This window comes from Cucumis melo, chromosome 3, assembly GCF_025177605.1.
Source record: "Cucumis melo cultivar AY chromosome 3, USDA_Cmelo_AY_1.0, whole genome shotgun sequence".
Taxonomy (NCBI): Eukaryota; Viridiplantae; Streptophyta; class Magnoliopsida; order Cucurbitales; family Cucurbitaceae; genus Cucumis; species Cucumis melo.
In genome coordinates this window covers 30,558,028-30,573,812 of record NC_066859.1, presented here as the reverse complement: position 1 = coordinate 30,573,812, position 15,785 = coordinate 30,558,028, and the positions used below count along the sequence as shown (strand labels likewise).

The 15,785-nt window shown below is 35.5% G+C and overlaps 1 protein-coding gene, 1 long non-coding RNA gene and 2 other non-coding genes across 4 annotated transcripts; 1 reads left to right on the top strand and 3 right to left on the bottom strand.

Moving 5' to 3' along the window:
* Window positions 1-1,266: 1,266 nt before the first annotated feature.
* Window positions 1,267-3,491, bottom strand: LOC103487747 (acyltransferase Pun1). Its single transcript, XM_008446188.3, has 3 exons — window positions 3,121-3,491; window positions 2,315-2,752; window positions 1,267-2,123 (listed from the first exon to the last, which is right to left on the bottom strand). Exons 1-3 carry the CDS (start codon window positions 3,363-3,365, stop codon window positions 1,460-1,462), a joined length of 1,347 nt encoding a protein of 448 aa, XP_008444410.2. The 5' UTR covers window positions 3,366-3,491; the 3' UTR covers window positions 1,267-1,459.
* Window positions 3,492-3,956: 465 nt separating this feature from the next.
* TRNAW-CCA (transfer RNA tryptophan (anticodon CCA)) lies at window positions 3,957-4,028 on the bottom strand. Its single transcript has one exon. It is a non-coding gene; the product is annotated as a tRNA-Trp (tRNA).
* Window positions 4,029-9,364: 5,336 nt separating this feature from the next.
* LOC127148504 (uncharacterized) lies at window positions 9,365-11,646 on the top strand. The gene is made up of 2 exons (XR_007819535.1): window positions 9,365-9,467; window positions 9,725-11,646. It is a non-coding gene; the product is annotated as an uncharacterized LOC127148504 (long non-coding RNA).
* Window positions 11,647-14,698: 3,052 nt separating this feature from the next.
* Window positions 14,699-14,770, bottom strand: TRNAW-CCA (transfer RNA tryptophan (anticodon CCA)). Its single transcript has one exon. It is a non-coding gene; the product is annotated as a tRNA-Trp (tRNA).
* Between the last annotated feature and the right edge of the window lie 1,015 nt (window positions 14,771-15,785).

Genomic DNA, 15,785 nt, shown 5'->3' with positions numbered 1-15,785 from the left:
AGAAAATCATATTAAGGTTGACCCTATTTTTACATGTATACTTACTTCACATTGCTTACATGCACATTCGGACATATTGCTCAATTAATTTTATTACAACTTCTTGTTATAAGATTTTGAGTTTCAACACCATTATGTCTCCTATTTAATATTTATTATATGATATAATATTAAATTTATCTTTACCTATTGATTTAAGTTTTCATATCAATCAATAATTTAAAATGGTATAGAGCAACTGGTCTGAGAGATCAATGTTGTTTTATGTATTTCTAATTAATATTACATCATTAAATAATTAGCCTAACAAAATGATCTAATCTCATGAGTATAGATAAATTACTCTAGTTAAGAATATTTTCACTTTAATTCATAACCGTTATATAATTTTTTTAGAATTAATATTATTGTTATTGTGTGATTAACACAGCATATACTTCTTGGATATGTTAAATAATTTCTTAAAAGAAAAATGTTCGTATGGTGGAGTGTAAGGTCACAAGATTACACATTATTATTCTTAGATACTCAAACTCACCAACTCTTTTTCATTTAATAGCATCATGTATGAATATCATACGTATGCATTGGTATTCCTATCAACTCTTTGTGGTAGTCGTTGTAATGTCAAATCATAAGCATAAAATATTACCAATACTAATTAATATTATCATTTATGTTGTCTTTTTCTCAGTATCTTTTTCTCACAGAACCCATAAACTTTCGACCTTTAGTTGAACATATTTATATTTTGCATTTTTTATTTAACTAAACATGTCAATTTTAATGTGCAGGATACTAGTGATCTTGAGGGATTTTTTTTTTTATTTGACAAAAATTACAACAAATCCACTACTCCCTAACCATCTCATCAAGAATGAGAGGAAGATTATACTTTAGAAAAATCAACTTTCAAAATTAAAGAATATTGAGAAGAAGCTAAAGTCACGATAGCATGAGTAACTTTGTTCTCACAAATGATTAAATAAAAACTCTCAATATTAATAGAGTTCTTTAACACTCCAAAAACTCGTCCTTGAGATTTGTGTTCGTATTCATTCAATGCACATATAATAGTTTACCTATTACTTACTTCAAATTAACATATTGTAAACCTATTTTTTTATCAATCTTATTTCATTACAACAATCTGTCCTTCAACACAAACAAACTCCACCACCAAACTAACCAAAACCAATTGAAAGACAAAAACCAAGCATGGAACCAAAACATTATTAACAACTGGTTTTCTTAGAGATTTTAAAAAAAAAAATTTAGTGCATTTAATTTATAATTACAATTTAATCATTTTGGTTCCATATATAAAATCTTCTTAAAATAGTTCTTATTGATGTGATTTCAAAAAATCATAAAAACTATTTGTAAGATTTTAATAAACCATAAAGACTAAACTCAAACATTCCCTCAAATCACATCGACCAAAGGTAGAATTTAACCATCAATTGACACTTGGGTTCAAAGAAGCAAAAGCAAGAAGCTCCTCATTGTCCTGAAAGGCAGCCATTTCCCCGTCCTGTAAACTGATCAAAGCTTCAATTCCGCCGCCATTTTTGGCGTCCAACATCATGACAGTGTTCTTCATCTTAAACGCCGGCATAGTAACCCAATCCGCCACTCCCCACCCAAAATCCACTTCATAAATCGGAAAGTTGCAACCGCTACTACATCTATAAACCAACTGATTGTTCCCATTTTTGCTCAAAATTTCTCTCGATTCGTTTAATCGTTTTTTGATCAATTCAAGCCACTCTTTTGTTCTGTATTTTTTCGCATATCTGTCACAAAACTCTCCCATTTCTTTTCTCATTGTACCCACCAGCTCGTGTAGCTCTACCACTTCTCTTTCTCCGTCCACACCCACGGGAAAGAACGACACTAAACTTCCGACTAAAGTTTCCGGCAGCGGAGGCACCACTCTTTTACGTAAATTTAGTGTTTGTAACAACAGTGTGGATTGGTTTTGGGAATTATTATTATTTCTGGATGCTGAAATGATGGCTTTGTAAATTAATGCTGACACAACTTCAACCCGAGATGGATTCTGTACCTTCTCCGAAATCCTGTTTTTGAGAGATTCTATCTTTGAACCTTCGAACACGAACCTGTTTAATTAAGAATACAAATTAACATGATTATGCAATTAAATTTAGATTAACTTTTAAATTTTAGCCTTTGAAAATGAAATCATAATGTATATTCTAACTACTCCGAATTATATAACATCAAATTTACCATTTGACATTTTAATAATTAGTATATGATGGTAGTTTAAGTGAACTATATATATATATACCTTTTGCACGTGAAGTTCCCTTCTTCAATCACGGCGCCGGACATGGCGGGTAAGTCGCCATGAGGGAACACATCCGCGGAGAAAAAAAGCGGGTTTACTGTTTCTTCTTCACAAAAACCGTTATTTCGTGTAATCAGACCCCAATCTTGTACGAACTTCACTAAAGTCGCCAAATCCCCAAGCTTGTGAGACAACAACACTCCAATACTCAATCCTCCACATTCAAACAACGTTATTTGAACCTTCAACAAACTTCCCATTTTCGAATCTTTCCATTGTAACCCATCAACAAATAGCATCTCCACAATCTCACTTCGTGGGTTTTCCAAAATCTTCGATACCGTCACTCCCTCCAGCCAAGCCTCCACAAAAGTCACCCCCTCGTCGTTACAATCAATCGAGATTTTGTCTTTGATCCTACCCGCAAAAGGGTAGTAGCTGTTAAGTATGAATGAATATGGATAAATAGGTCAGAGGATTTTTTTTAGTTGAATATAATACTTTTCCTACTGGCCGGTTGAATACTAAAACACTTTTTAACAGATCTAACTATTCTTAAATCAAAAATAATTGCACCAGAAAAACTTAAACTAACCGGTAAAGACAAATACAATATCGATCATATCATCTAACATCTATACATTTACATCTTTTAAGTAAATAATTTTTCTCTATCCATCTTTAACTTTTTTTAGAAACATAATAGAGAAGAAAACGCAACAAATTATGAGAGATATAGATCACAAGCACAACAAAAAGAAAATCATGCTATTAGAGTAAAGACAGTTGTACTATATATTTGTTACCGAGATAGAGTTGTGGAAAGAGATTGTCGAAGCAATTCAAGTTTGTCGACAGTAGTGTGGTAGTAAGTTCCCGAACGGCCGGGACCTTGATGGGAGAAAAAGAAGACGAGAGGCACGAAAGTATGGGGGGCGAGCTGATCAAAGAGGGAGAGGGTATGAATGTTGAGATTGGGAGGAGTTGGAGAAGAAGGTTTAATGATTTGTGTTGAAACAATTTGAAGGTGTTGTAAGCTTATCCTCGCCATTACTACGTACCCCTTCTTTCTTCACTACACACAATCTGCTTTTCTTGTTTTCATGAAAGTTGTATTTCTTCATCACTTTATAATGTCGATCGGCTGCAAAAGAAAATAAAATACAATGAAGGATGGTGATGATATTGCGTTAGAGATGACAAAAGAGAGAGTGTGTATGTGATGTGTGTGTGTGGGGGACCAAAGGTTGGCGCCACACTATTGCGTAGGCCCTTGTGGTGTCTACCTCCCTACTTTCATTATTTTATTTCTTTTTCATAACATTACTTTTTATTTTTTATTTTTTTATTTTTATCTTAAAATATCATATATTTTTAAAATATTTTCAATTTTAATATTTTAGTTTATTGTCCATTTAATAATAATAATAAATAAATAAATAAATAAAAACTATACACAGTATTTCGCTCTAATTTATTAAAATATTTTCACATATTGTCTTTTCTGGGGAATTATTATTATTATTTTATTAGGTAAATTATTGGGAAATTACGGAAGGAGGCTTAAACTGAGGAATAAGAGAACTTAAAGGGAGGGGGTAAAAAGGTAATCCTGCAGTTGCAAGTAAAAGTTTCGGAAAAATGAACCCGACGTGAATCGAACACGCAACCTTCTGATCTGGAGTCAGACGCGCTACCATTGCGCCACGGATCCTGTTGATGTTTAAAACGAATTTAGTTTGTAACTATTTTTATACAAATTAAATTGTTTGATTTTGAATATTATGATTTATGTTAGCGTTACCATTTGGTTATTCGATCTTAACAAATTCAATTTTAATTTATTTCCTTTTATTAAAAATAAAATTAGACCTATTAATATTTTGGTTTTGTTGTCTATATTTTTCAAAATAAAGCCGATTTTTGGATTGAATTCGAAGAAAAGACAAACTTAAGTTTTCCAAAACGAGTACTATTTTAGTTTAATTTTTCGTTTGATTTTGATTCTAAAAATATTTAGTTATGTGATTAATTTTGATATATTGAATATTTATTATTATTTATTGTTGATTGTAGCGATGAATTTAAAAAGGTAAAAGATAAACAACTTTAATTAGAAGAAGGCACGGTAAGTTAGTATAGTTTACTTTATCAACCTAGTTCAAAATCATGTCTAGAAAATAATATCAATCCATAAATGGTAATAAACTCTTAGTAAGTATAGAGTTATGCATAAGATTATACTCTTTTATATCATGTTGCAATTGTTGATTGAGTCTGTTGAACAGGAAATTTTGACCAATTAAATCACGCCACGTCATCACAGCAAAATTGAGATAATTATAATTTGATTGGATTTAGGTAGTCAAGTTTTCTCATACCCAACCTAGTTCAAGGCCCTAAAAAAAAATTGGGCCAAAGAAATAATGGACCCGAGCTTGCGCAAATAAGTGGGTCGAGTTCGAGCCCACCAAGCAAATGGATCCAAGCCCAAACCGATCGAGCAAATGGGTCCGAGCCTAAGCCTGTCAAGAAAACAGGTCCAAGCTCAAGCCCAACAAGCAGATGGGTCCAAGCCCAAACCCAACAAGCAGATGGGCCCAGGCCTAAGCCCGCCCAACAAGCAAATGGGCCCAAGCCCACCTAAAGCCCATCGAGATTCTCTATAAATAGAGACATTCTCATTCATCTTGGGAGGACCTTGGATGGAAGAGAAGAATCGAAGCTCTGAAGAATTGAAGACAAAAACTTCTGAAGACTCTCAAGACGTGCAAGTTATCATCAACCTCAAAATCAACCTTCTGAAAGATCGAAGACTTGGAAGATCAAACTTTCCTTGAATTCCAGAAGATTGAAGCTTGAATTGACTTGTAGTTACAACTTCTTGAAGATTGAAGATCACGAAGTTTTAAATTTTACTTTTTGTATCCGAGAGAAAGAATCAAAGGAGTAAATATTAGAGATTGTATCCGCAATACATAAATCAATACAAAGTTCGATTCCACGAATTAAATTTCTCCTGAAATCTCGTGTGAACAATTTGGCACGCCCGGTGGGACCATCTCTACCTTTCATCTCTTTCTCTTTTCGAAGAACATCCAAAGAAAATCATGACATCTCAAGGCAACACTTCCAAAGCTCTCAGTGACATCGGCAAACGGCCAAACACCCGTAGCCGCTCAAGGGAGATTCAGTCATCTGAAGATATGCCTCCTTTTGAAGTTGCAAAGAATATTTGGGAGCAAATCTCTAAGCCACCAAAAGGTGGAATTGTAATCAAAGAGAATCCTGCGGTTGATGAACACAACTCGTTGTCTGAGTGCGCAAACGAGGAGGTTCCACAGCCAAATATAATGTCAGTTATGGTAACTAACGTGGATACAAGTGAAAATAGAATGGCAGAGCTTGAAAAGAAGGTGAACATGCTCATGAAGGTGGTGGAAGAAAGGGATTATGAGATTGCATTTCTAAAGAATCACATTGAAAGTTGTGATGCTGCTGAATCAAGTCATAAACATACTGTCAAGAATACTGACAAAGGGAAGGCAGTTATGCAAGAAAGTCAACCACAAAATTCGATCTCAATTGCATCGTTGTCTGTTCAACAATTACAGGAGATGATTGCAAGCTCCATCAAAACGCAATATGGTGGACCTGCTCAAACTTTCTCCTTGTACTCCAAACCATATACGAAGAGGATCGACAATCTCAGAATGCCGAATGGATACCAACCTCCCAAGTTCCAACAGTTTGATGGAAAAGGCAACCCAAAACAACATGTTGCTCATTTCATCGAAACATGTGAAACTGCTGGTACGCGAGGAGATTTATTGGTCAAACAGTTCGTTCGAACTCTCAAAGGAAATGCCTTCGACTGGTACATCGATCTGGAACCTGAATCCATTGATAATTGGGAGCAACTTGAGAGGGACTTTCTCAACCGTTTCTATAGCACCCGACGTATCGTCAGCATGATGGAGTTGACAAACACAAGACAACAAAAGGGAGAACTAGTCATCGACTACATCAACCGATGGAGAGCTCTGAGTCTTGACTGTAAGGATCGACTCACCGAACTGTCTGCAGTGGAGATGTGCACCCAAGGCATGCATTGGGGACTTCTTTATATTTTACAGGGAATAAAACCTCGCACGTTTGAAGAGTTGGCGACTCGTGCCCATGATATGGAATTGAGTATCGCCAATAGAGGAGCAAAAGATTTCTTGATTCCAAAATCGAGGAGTGACAAGAATGAACTTGATGACACTAAAAAGATTGCAAATAGTGTCATAAAAGAGTCAATGGTTGTTCATGCAACTCCTTTGAAATCTTTCTCTAAAAGAAAAGAAACAAAAATTGAAAGAAAGCATGATGGCGATGAAAAGCGACAGTCAACTCTTAAAGAAAGACAGGAAAAAGTTTATCCATTTCCTGACTCTGATGTTGCAGACATGTTAGAGCAGTTGCTAGAGAACCAACTTATTCAGCTGCCAGAATGCAAACGACCAGAACAAGCAGGAAAAGTAGATGATCCTAACTACTGCAAGTATCATCGGGTCATTAGTCACCCTGTTGAAAAGTGTTTCGTGTTGAAAGAGCTAATTCTAAAGTTGGCTCGTGAAAAGAAGATCGAGCTAGATATTGATGAAGTAGCTCAGACGAATCATGTTGCGATCGAGATGACTTCAAATGTTCCGCCATTAACACAACTTGATGATCAAAGAAAAAAACTTGATTTAATTTGGGACTTCTACACCTATACTTGTTCTATTCCAACAAAGGATCGTGATGATAAACTCCCAAAATAAAGAAGCACATGGTAAAGATGATGGCGAAGGATGGATAACAGTCACTCGTCAAAAAAGGGAGACAACCAAATTCCATTCAAAAGGAGTCGCGATCCCATCAAAAGTATGCAAAAGGAAGCATCTCCTATAAAAAGAAAGGAAGAAGGAACAAGAAGATGTGGAATCCTAAGCCCATAAAAGGAAAAGATGAGGACTTCCTCCAACTTCGACGATCGATAACTTTGGCAGAATTCCTCCCAAGAAGTTTCCTTGAGGATCATCCAGAAGAAATACTTGAAGTCACTGCATGTCATGCTGCCAGCATAGTAGAAGTCGACAACAATTATAGATCTTCTAAAGAAGTCAACAATTCAAATGAAATTAATCAAAGAACCTCTGTCTTTGATCGTATCAAGCCTTCAACTACTCGATCTTCAGTCTTTCAAAGATTGAGTATGGCCACGAAAGAAGAGGAAAACCAATGTCCAACGTTTATTTACACTCGAACTTCAACTTTCAAAATGCTGAGTATCTCCACATCGAAGAAAGATCGACCTTCAACATCTTCTTTTGATCGTCTAAAGATGACAAATGATCAACAACAGAGAGAGATGAAATCTTCGAAGGCAAAACCATTTCGTGAAGAAAATGATGACGATAAGATTCACAGTTGTGCCCCGTCACGCATGAAGAGGAAGTTGTTTGTTGACATAAATACAGAATGTTCCTTGACTGTGAAACCAAGATTTATGATCTTCACCAATCCTACAAACGAAGGAGATGAACAAATTCTTGTTGAAAATAAAAACTGTTAAATATGCAAAGCTCCTTATTGCAAGAGCCTAAACTGCATGGTGCTCCTAGCCCACAAGAAATTAAAAGGTGAATGGCAAAAAAAAAAAAAAAAAAAAAAAAAAAAAAAAAATTGAACTACGTTATGACTTGATCCCTATGTTATAAAAAGGGTACGTAGGCAGCTTAAAATTCACTTTAAGTTCAGTCGCACGTAAAAAAAAATATTATTCTTCATTGTGATGATGTAAGCGCTTAGTAAATGATGCGTAAATAGTATAAAATGAAATTTAGGAGCAGTCACACCAGAATAAGAACATTCTCATCACCATTCAACAAATTCTTGTATTTACAAGAATACAACTAAAGAAAAAAAAAAGAATGGGAGCAAATGGGGCAAAGTTAAAGCCTCCACTTGAAGTTCTTAAATTCTTCGCGTGTAGCGTTCAGGCTCTTTTGAACCGTAGCTAGTGCCTCTGTGGCCTCTTTTGTGACAACAGAGATGTTTAATTGTTTACTTTCGTAAGGTGCGGTTTCGCCTCTTCTCCAAAATGTTGACCGGCGAACTCTACTCCTCTTTGATATGTTGCAGACAAGGATCTTTCCATGTGTTGTGCCCAAGAGGATCTTCATCTTCATCTTCTCCCATGTGTTGCAGCCGAAAGGATCTTCATCTTCATCATCTCAAATATGTTGCAGCCAAAAAGATTTTTGTCTCAAGTGTATTGTAGCCGAGAAAGTCGTCGTCTCATATATATTGCAGCCGAGGATGTCGTCGTCTCAAATATGTTGGCGCCGAGGAGGTCGTCCCCACAAATATGTTGCAGCTGAGAAGATCGTCGTCTCAAATATGTTGCAGTCAAAAAGATTTTTGTCTCAAGTATATTGTAGTCGAGAAAGTCGTCGTCTCATATATATTGCAGCCGAGGATGTCGTCGTCTCAAATATGTTGCCGCCGAGGAGGTCGTCCCCTCAAATATGTTGCAGCTGAGAAGATTGTCGTTTTTAAATATGTTGCAGCTGAGAAGATCGTCATCTCAAATATGTTACAACCGAGAAGATCGTCGTCTCAAATATGTTGCAGCCAAAAAGATTTTTGTCTCAAGTATATTGTAGCCGAGAAAGTCGTCGTCTCATATATATTGTAGCCGAGGATGTCGTCGTCTCAAATATGTTGCCGTCGAGAAGGTCGTCCCCTCAAATATGTTGCAGCTGAGAAGATTGTTGTTCTTAAATATGTTGCAGCAGAGAAGATCATCGTCTCAAATATGTTACAACCGAGAAGATCGTCGTCTCAAATATGTTGCAGCCAAAAAGATTTTTATCTCAAGTATATTGTAGCCGAGGATGTCGTCGTCTCAAATATGTTGCCGTCGAGAAGGTCGTCCCCTCAAATATGTTGCAGCTGAGAAGATTGTCTCTCTTAAATATGTTGCAGCTGAGAAGATCGTCGTCTCAAATATGTTGCAGTCAAAAAGATTTTTGTCTCAAGTATATTGTAGCCGAGAAAGTCGTCGTCTCATATATATTGCAGCCGAGGATGTCGTCGTCTCAAATATGTTGCCGCCGAGGAGGTCGTCCCCTCAAATATGTTGCAGCTGAGAAGATTGTCGTTCTTAAATATGTTGCAGCTGAGAAGATCGTCATCTCAAATATGTTACCACCGAGAAGATCGTCGTCTCAAATATGTTGCAGCCAAAAAGATTTTTGTCTCAAGTATATTGTAGCCGAGAAAGTCGTCGTCTCATATATATTGTAGCCGAGGATGTCGTCGTCTCATATATATTGTAGCCGAGGATGTCGTCGTCTCAAATATGTTGCCGTCGAGAAGGTCGTCCCCTCAAATATGTTGCAGCTGAGAAGATTGTTGTTCTTAAATATGTTGCAGCAGAGAAGATCATCGTCTCAAATATGTTACAACCGAGAAGATCGTCGTCTCAAATATGTTGCAGCCAAAAAGATTTTTATCTCAAGTATATTGTAGCTGAGAATGTCGTTGTCTCGTGCAACCCAGAAAGTCGTCGTCTCATATATATTGCAGCCGAGGATGTCGTTGTCTCAAATATGTTGTCGCCGAGGAGGTTGTCCCCTCAAATATGTTGCAGCTGAGAAGATTGTCGTTCTTAAATATGTTGCAGCTGAGAAGATCGTCGTCTCAAATATGTTACAACCAAGAAGATCATCGTCTCAAATATGTTGCAGCTGAGAAGATTATCGTTCTTAAATATGTTGTAGCAGAGAAGATCATCGTCTCAAATATATTACAACCGAGGAAGATCGTCGTCTCAAATACGTTGCAGCCAAAAAGGTCGTCGTCTCATATATGTTGCAGCCGAGGATGTCGTCGTCTCAAATATATTATCGTCGAGAAGGTTGTCCCCTAAAATATGTTGCAGCTCAGAAGATTTCCGTTCTTAAATATGTTGAAGCAAAGAAGATCATCGTCTCAAATATGTTACAACCGAGAAGATCGTCGTCTCAAATATGTTGCAGCCAAAAAGATTTTTGTCTCAAGTATATTGTAGCCGAGAAAGTCGTCGTCTCATATATATTGCAGCCGAGGATGTCGTCGTCTCAAATATGTTGCTGTCGAGAAGGTCGTCCCTTCAAATATGTTGCAGCTGGGAGGATCTTCACCATCATCATCATCTTCAATGTGTTGCAACAGAGAGGATCATCATCTTCATCTTCAATGTGTTGTAGCGAAGGAAATCATCAACTTCATCTTCTCACATATGTTGCAGCCGAGAGGATCATCATCTTCATCTTCTCATATATGTTGCAGCCGAGAGGATCATCATCATCATTTTCATCTTCTCACATATGTTGCAGTCGAGAGGATCATCATCTCATTTTCATCTTCTCACATATGTTGTAGCCGAGAGGATCTTCACCATCATTTTCATCTTCTCACATATGTTGCAGCCGAGAGGATCTTCATCAGCATGTTCATCTTCTCACATATGTTGCAGCTGAGAGGATCTTGATCATCATCTTCATCTCACATATATTGCAGTCGAGAGGATCTTCATCATCATCTTCATCTCACATATGTTGCAGCCGAGAGGATCTTCATCATCATCTTCATCTCACAAATGTTGCAGCCGAGAGGATCTTCATCATCATCTTCATCTCACAAATGTTGCAGCCGAGAGGATCTTCATCATCATCTTCATCTCACATATGTTGCAGCCGAGAGGATCTTCATCATCATCTTCATCTCACATATGTTGCAGCCGAGAGGATCTTCATCATCATCTTCATCTCACATATGTTGCAGCCGAGAGGATCTTCATCATCATCTTCATCTCACAAATGTTGCAGCCGAGAGGATCTTCATCATCATCTTCATCTCACAAATGTTGCAGCCGAGAGGATCTTCATCATCATCTTCATCTCACATATGTTGCCGAGAGGATCTTCATCATCATCTTCATCTTCAAAGCAGTGCAGCGAAACCATCATCATCTTCATCTTCAAGGCAGCGCAGCGAAATCATCATCAACTCCATCTTCAATGCGGCACACTCGATAAATCATCATCGTCTATAGAACAATCATCGTCGTCTCCATGCGGTGTAGTCTATAGAACAATCATCGCCGTCTCCATGCGGTGTAGTCGATAGAACAATCGTCGTCGTCTCCATGCGGTGTAGTCGATAGAACAATCGTCGTCGTCTCCATGCGGTGTAGTCGATAGAACAATCATCGTCGTATTTGTTCAAGCGGCAATCCATCCTCAAATTTGTTCAAACGGCATCTCGATCCTCAAATTTGTTCAAGCGCATCATCTACACACTTCACTCGTATGAAAAAAAAGAATTTGTGGAAAAAAAAAAAAGGTTTAGCTTCACTCCTATGAAAAAGAAGGGTAAGTAAGTAAAAAAAAAATTGTTAAAAAACATTGGGGTAAAAAAAAAATTGCAAAAGAAAAAGTTTGGAAAAAAAATGGGGACAAAATGGTTGAATTTTCTTTTTAACAAAATTGTAGAAAAAAAAAAGAAAGAAAGAAAAAGATAATAAAAAAAGAAAAAAAATTGAAAAAATTGAAAAAAAAAAAAGATGAAAACGTGAAAAAAAAAAAAAGAGGGGAAAAAGTAATTGAAAAAAAAAAGAAGTAAGAAAAAAAAAACAAAAAATGAAAAAGAATATATATATATATATATAGAAAAGAAAAGAAAAGAAATAGAAGAAAAAAAAAAGGAAATAAGAAAAGGAAAAAAAAAAGAAAAGGAAAAGAAAAGAAATCTCTCCAAAATTTAAAAAAAAAAAGGGTTTTTTTCTCTCTTCTCTGTCTCCTTTTTCTTCTTCATCTGTGCTCTTCCTTACCAATTGAATGAAAAAAAAAATCTGTTTTTTTTTTTCATCTATCACCTCTTCTTCCAAATCATGAAAAAAAAAAAAAGAAGCACATCGGATTTTTTTTTTCTCTCCCAAATAAAGAAAAAGAATTGGAGGATCAAACACATATGCAATGAAAAAAAAGTTAGAGAAGATGAATTGGTGTGAATTTTGTTTGCAAGCTTGTTCCCTATTTATAAAGGATGGAAGGTAGCAAATCAAATCTTTTCTCAACAAACTAAATAAAAATCTTCTTAACAAATAGTTAGATTAGGTGAGATTATAGGAGAGATTTCCTAACCTCCTCTATTCTTTTCCTTTATTAAATAATAAAAAAAAAAAAATCTCCTCTATTGTTTTTTTTTTAAGATTAATTAAGAAAAGAAAATGACATTCTGTTTTTTTTAAAGCGTTAAAAAAATTTCAAGTCTTATCCCTCCCATATCCTCTTCATAATTAAACCTTAAAAAAAAAAAAAAAAAAAAAAAAAAAACCTCAAATCTTGGAAAAAAAAAAATTCCCCGATTTTCTTTTCTCATCTATTAAAAAAAAATGTTTAAATTTTATCCCAAATCATAAATGGATTTGAAATGAAGTAAAAAAAAAATGGCAAACTTTTCAAATTTTATCCCAATTCGCTAAAAATTCAAATTAAGAGAATATGCAAAAAAAAAAAAAAAAAAAAAAAAAAAAAAAAAACTTTGACTTAAATTCATATTTTGATGAATTGGCAATATTCCAATTTTATAAATGTTAAGTCTCAATCCTTCCATTAAATTCATTGGTAAAAAAGAAAAAGTTCAATTTCATTCAAGTTTTGGCTATATTCCAAAATAAATAAATAAATTGTGAATTAAAATCAAAATTCACTACAAATTTGATATTGGGCTGTATCAAAACTTCATTTTTAATCAAACTTATGTCCAAACGCATAGTTTGATTAATTCAACATATTAACTGGAGCAAAAGTCAAGAACAAGATCACTTGTATTTTTTGTTTCAGCTTATCATTTTCGAGATTCATCCACCCATACACGTGTACAAATCTCGAAAGGGGGCATTTGTTGAACAGGAAATTTTGACCAATTAAATCACGCCACGTCATCACAGCAAAATTGAGATAATTATAATTTGATTGGATTTAGGTAGTCAAGTTTTCTCATACCCAACCTAGTTCAAGGCCCTAAAAAAAAATTGGGCCAAAGAAATAATGGACCCGAGCTTGCGCAAATAAGTGGGTCGAGTTCGAGCCCACCAAGCAAATGGATCCAAGCCCAAACCGATCGAGCAAATGGGTCCGAGCCTAAGCCTGTCAAGAAAACAGGTCCAAGCTCAAGCCCAACAAGCAGATGGGTCCAAGCCCAAACCCAACAAGCAGATGGGCCCAGGCCTAAGCCCGCCCAACAAGCAAATGGGCCCAAGCCCACCTAAAGCCCATCGAGATTCTCTATAAATAGAGACATTCTCATTCATCTTGGGAGGACCTTGGATGGAAGAGAAGAATCGAAGCTCTGAAGAATTGAAGACAAAAACTTCTGAAGACTCTCAAGACGTGCAAGTTATCATCAACCTCAAAATCAACCTTCTGAAAGATCGAAGACTTGGAAGATCAAACTTTCCTTGAATTCCAGAAGATTGAAGCTTGAATTGACTTGTAGTTACAACTTCTTGAAGATTGAAGATCACGAAGTTTTAAATTTTACTTTTTGTATCCGAGAGAAAGAATCAAAGGAGTAAATATTAGAGATTGTATCCGCAATACATAAATCAATACAAAGTTCGATTCCACGAATTAAATTTCTCCTGAAATCTCGTGTGAACAGAGTCTTTTCGGTTTAATCTTTTTCAAACACAAGCTACTTTGTGTTGTGAACCACTGTTTGAATTACTTGAAATGTTTTATTCAAAGTTTGATGTGATGTTAGCGTGCTGCGAATGAGTTTTTCATCGCCTAACACAAGGCACTTTGGTTTATAATAATTGGAGGTTGTTTTGTATTTGTCTCTTCTTATAGCTCTGAAGTGGTAGTGACGAAGATTCCCTTTAATGTTGTTGGAGGACTTGTGATCATATCTTCTTGAATCAATTCCTTTCTAAAAAAGAAAAAAAAATCAAAGTTTGATGTGATATTTCTCAAAAAAAAAAAAAAGGATTTTGCCTTCTACAAATACACCAACAAAATCATTCCACAAGCTGCAATACAAATCTTATTGAACAAGCGAGAGGAGTGGATAAATAAAAATGCTCATTGATCATCTTTCTTTTGCTATTTTTAGGTAGTACTTATTAGCAAAAAGAATTAGAAAACAATTCCATGGGGATTAAAGAATAATAATAGAATGATGGAAGCTTCGGGGGGAGGGACCGCCGATCATATCTGGAGGGAAAACAAAGGCGCTTAAAATCGTAAATGTAGGGGCAAAAGGGTAATTAGTAGAGATAAAATAAAAAAGAAAAAAAAAAAGTGAACCCGACGTGAATCGAACACGCAACCTTCTGATCTGGAGTCAGACGCGCTACCATTGCGCCACGGATCCTTCGACGTTATTGAACTTAGAATTATAATATATATCAATATATTATTACTGAGAAGTTAAGGGCTTAGTAGTGCATGCTCCTACCTTACCTTACCTTTCATTTGATGTATCTTCGGTTTTTTAAAGTGAGTATTAGAATATCAATATCTGACCTCAAAAAACAAGTGCACGTCAATTATTACTCAAGAATAAAGGAATGTGGGGTGTGACAATTCCGATATAATAGTTAGTTGTGTTCGATCATAAAAGAATATGAATACAGAATAAATTTGGTTCTTGTACATTTAGGATTTTTCTCATTTTAAACCCATGCAATTTCAAATGTCCTTGTTGTTTACATTTTGAAAGAAAAAAGAGATAGATATCGTACTATGAAAATTAATTATGAAATTGATTTTAATATAGAAATAAAATAAATAGTAAAATTACAGTTTCAGATAGATAGTATCATGTACAACGTCTAACTATTATGTATCCTTTGTCATGTCAATCTTTTATCATTTATTATAATGTAAAAGAAAATAGAAAAAAAAATTCAATGTTCAAAAGGTTTTCTTTCTTTCCTTCTTTCTTTCTTTCAATTAAAAGGTCCAGGAGTAAAGATAACAATGAGAGTATTTTGTATTTTGTAGAATATTAACCAAATGTTGGGTTTGGTAGGTGACTTCTGGTAAGATCTCCGTTCCTGTAAAGGAAGGAGATAAGGAGACTAAGCTGTTCAAAATGAAGCAAATGGAGCGGACCAGCAGTTGTTACTATCATCCTAATTCCTAGGCATAACTCAACTCGAAAAGATATTGTAATACCCCTTTATAGACTTGGCAAATCGCTTATAAAATGTCTATTGAGACTTCAGAGTAGAGGGGAGATGCAAAACTCAGTGAGCTTTATAAGACTAACCAGATTAATTGACTTTATCATCATAAACTCTATCATCCTAACAGTAATGTTGCTAAGTAAGAGTGTGTTGTCCTACACAAGTACCAAACTGAAGTTTCCTAGTTCATCATTATAC

Bases quoted from the DNA above. Each gene is read 5' to 3' on its own strand.
- LOC103487747 (XM_008446188.3), bottom strand. From the start codon at position 3,365: ATGGCGAGGATAAGCTTACAACACCTTCAAATTGTTTCAACACAAATC. The intron at 2,753-3,120 runs GTAACAAATATA...CATACTTAACAG, and splicing joins CTTTCCACAACTCTATCTCG to CTACTACCCTTTTGCGGGTA. The intron at 2,124-2,314 runs GTATATATATAT...TTAATTAAACAG, and splicing joins GGGAACTTCACGTGCAAAAG to GTTCGTGTTCGAAGGTTCAA.